Source organism: Penaeus monodon, chromosome 9 (assembly GCF_015228065.2).
Source record: "Penaeus monodon isolate SGIC_2016 chromosome 9, NSTDA_Pmon_1, whole genome shotgun sequence".
Classification (NCBI taxonomy): domain Eukaryota; kingdom Metazoa; phylum Arthropoda; class Malacostraca; order Decapoda; family Penaeidae; genus Penaeus; species Penaeus monodon.
In genome coordinates this window covers 16,538,974-16,541,123 of record NC_051394.1, presented here as the reverse complement: position 1 = coordinate 16,541,123, position 2,150 = coordinate 16,538,974, and the positions used below count along the sequence as shown (strand labels likewise).

The following is a 2,150-nucleotide window of genomic DNA, read 5'->3' as shown; positions in this document are numbered from 1 at the left end:
TGTAAAAATAAACCCCTACGGGAGTTATCCCTGGCTTGGGTTTTTGTGTACCCCCGGGTTTTCCATGATGTAGCGTTGCTGGTGAGCAAGAAAAAATTTTTTGGCCGTTTTTACATGCCTTTGGAATGCTGGACGTAGATATTTTTTTCCAAAGTTTTTCAACCTAAGGTTTTTAAAATTGGCCCCAACCCACCAGAGAAGCCTGACTTAAAGCCCAAATTTTCCCTTTTTTTTTAATATAAAACGTTCTTCCAGTACGGTTTTTTGGGATGTTTTATTTATTATTTATATTTTACTTACTTGTGCTTTTTTTTTTTTGGGGTTTTTCCCATTCATTCAAAATTAGAACCCACAACAACCCTATTTCTAGGTATATTACCTGTGGGATGGGGGAAAATCTCCTCCCGGGGGTGTAAACAGCCCCCTCCTTCTTCTTTCAGCCCTAAGCTGCCATCTGCCGCTTGGCGGATGATTTTGGGCTTCCCCCCACAAAAAAACTTTCAAGGGGTTGTCAAGATGAGGGGAGAAAAAATTGTGTTATATCACTCTACTGATATCTAAACCATTGACTCTGAATACTTGTATTTTTGTATATATTCTAATCTGTAAGTTCTGTATTTGAAATGTAAGCCCACACAGGGGCTTACTAAGTTACCTCATCCTTTTGAGAAGTAAGCTTTTGTCTCAATAAACCTGTCAAGTCAAAAGTCTTTCTCTTTGTGAAATAAACACGAAACGGAAAAAAAAATGAAAACAAATTCAAAACTATCATTAAAAACTCCAAATCTATATAAAAAAAATGGCTAGTAGCACCTAACATTCCTCCCCCTCTGTTGCCTTTCTTTTTCTCTTACTATGTTGTCCCTTACGTGTACGATCTGGTTCAACAACTAAACATCAGTTGGACGTAGGAGGAACCTGCTGCACATACGGTCGCTTTAGGATGCCGTTGGAAGAATTCACCGGAAGATCGCCATAGGCCTGCGGATCTGGAGTTCGTCAGTGCTTCTTTAACCTCCTGAAGAACGGGGTAAAAGATGTCACGCTAAGAAAGCAGAATTAATAACCAATGGTCTCATTTATAGTTACCAAACCTAAGCGGTAATAATACGAACAATCTTAAAAAAAGTACTTTTCCAAGCCTCAAATTTTACCTCATAAAAGCCGTTAGTAATAAAAGTACGCATTCATCTGTATAACTTTGCACATGTTTTCTTCCTTTACAGGATGTGCCATTAGCTTTTGCTGTCTGAGGGCATGCGACAAGATTCATCTGGCCATGAAGATTCAGATGTCTCTTATTTTCATGGTGAGCTTCGTCGTCTGCCTTGTAGCCATGCCAGGACACGTCATCACAGACTACTGGACAATCATTTGTTGGCAAAGAAATGAAAGGACCGTATTAGCTTTTGTGATATTCTACTCTGTATCGGTCAACATTGTGCGAAATTACTATACTCTGCTCGCGATCTACAGGTAACGACAATCTGCATAATTATCTCCTTTTAATTTACTTATGATTAAAATAAGATCTCTTCCATTACTCAGTGTCATAGTCAGGGACATGTGATTATAGTATAAAATATAATACATCTATGCTCGTCAACAGGTTCTTGGCTGTGTGTTTTCCCATCTGGTATCAGCAGTTGTCCCGATGGACAGTAGTTACAGGAGTCGTCGTTTTCGTCACTGTGTGCGTAGTGCTTTCGTGGTCAACTTTATTCATAATACAGGTAATAAACTAGCCATCATACTTATAAATATCATTACTATTACTTTGTCTAGAAACATAGAGCGTTAGTTTTCATAGAGCAACTGGTCAAGCTGTTATACTTAGATGAACGACACTCTGGCAATTACAAATTGTTATATTTAGGACTACATCACGTTGACCTGACCAACCCTAGCAGCTACTACATGGGCCGAATTCTGTTTGTTTGTTACTCGTAATCCCGTTTACTGCAACGGTGATAGCTTACTTCGCCATGGTTTTGTCTGTGAGTAAATTTGCATTGTAACTTAAATAATTGATGTAAAACAACAGATGTCTGACAAGCTATCGACAAGAATAAGCATTTTTTTTTTCTTTAGAAAGTATTATCCTCTGATTTCTTGTTATAGCTGGACTTACCGGATTTCTTCGAACAGAT

The 2,150-nt window shown here is 38.3% G+C and overlaps 1 protein-coding gene across 1 annotated transcript; it reads left to right on the top strand.

Moving 5' to 3' along the window:
• The first annotated feature begins 716 nt into the window (after window positions 1-716).
• On the top strand, window positions 717-1,754 carry LOC119576531. Its single transcript, XM_037924213.1, has 2 exons — window positions 717-1,476; window positions 1,610-1,754. Exons 1-2 carry the CDS (start codon window positions 1,208-1,210, stop codon window positions 1,743-1,745), a joined length of 405 nt encoding a protein of 134 aa, XP_037780141.1. The 5' UTR covers window positions 717-1,207; the 3' UTR covers window positions 1,746-1,754.
• Window positions 1,755-2,150: the final 396 nt, after the last annotated feature.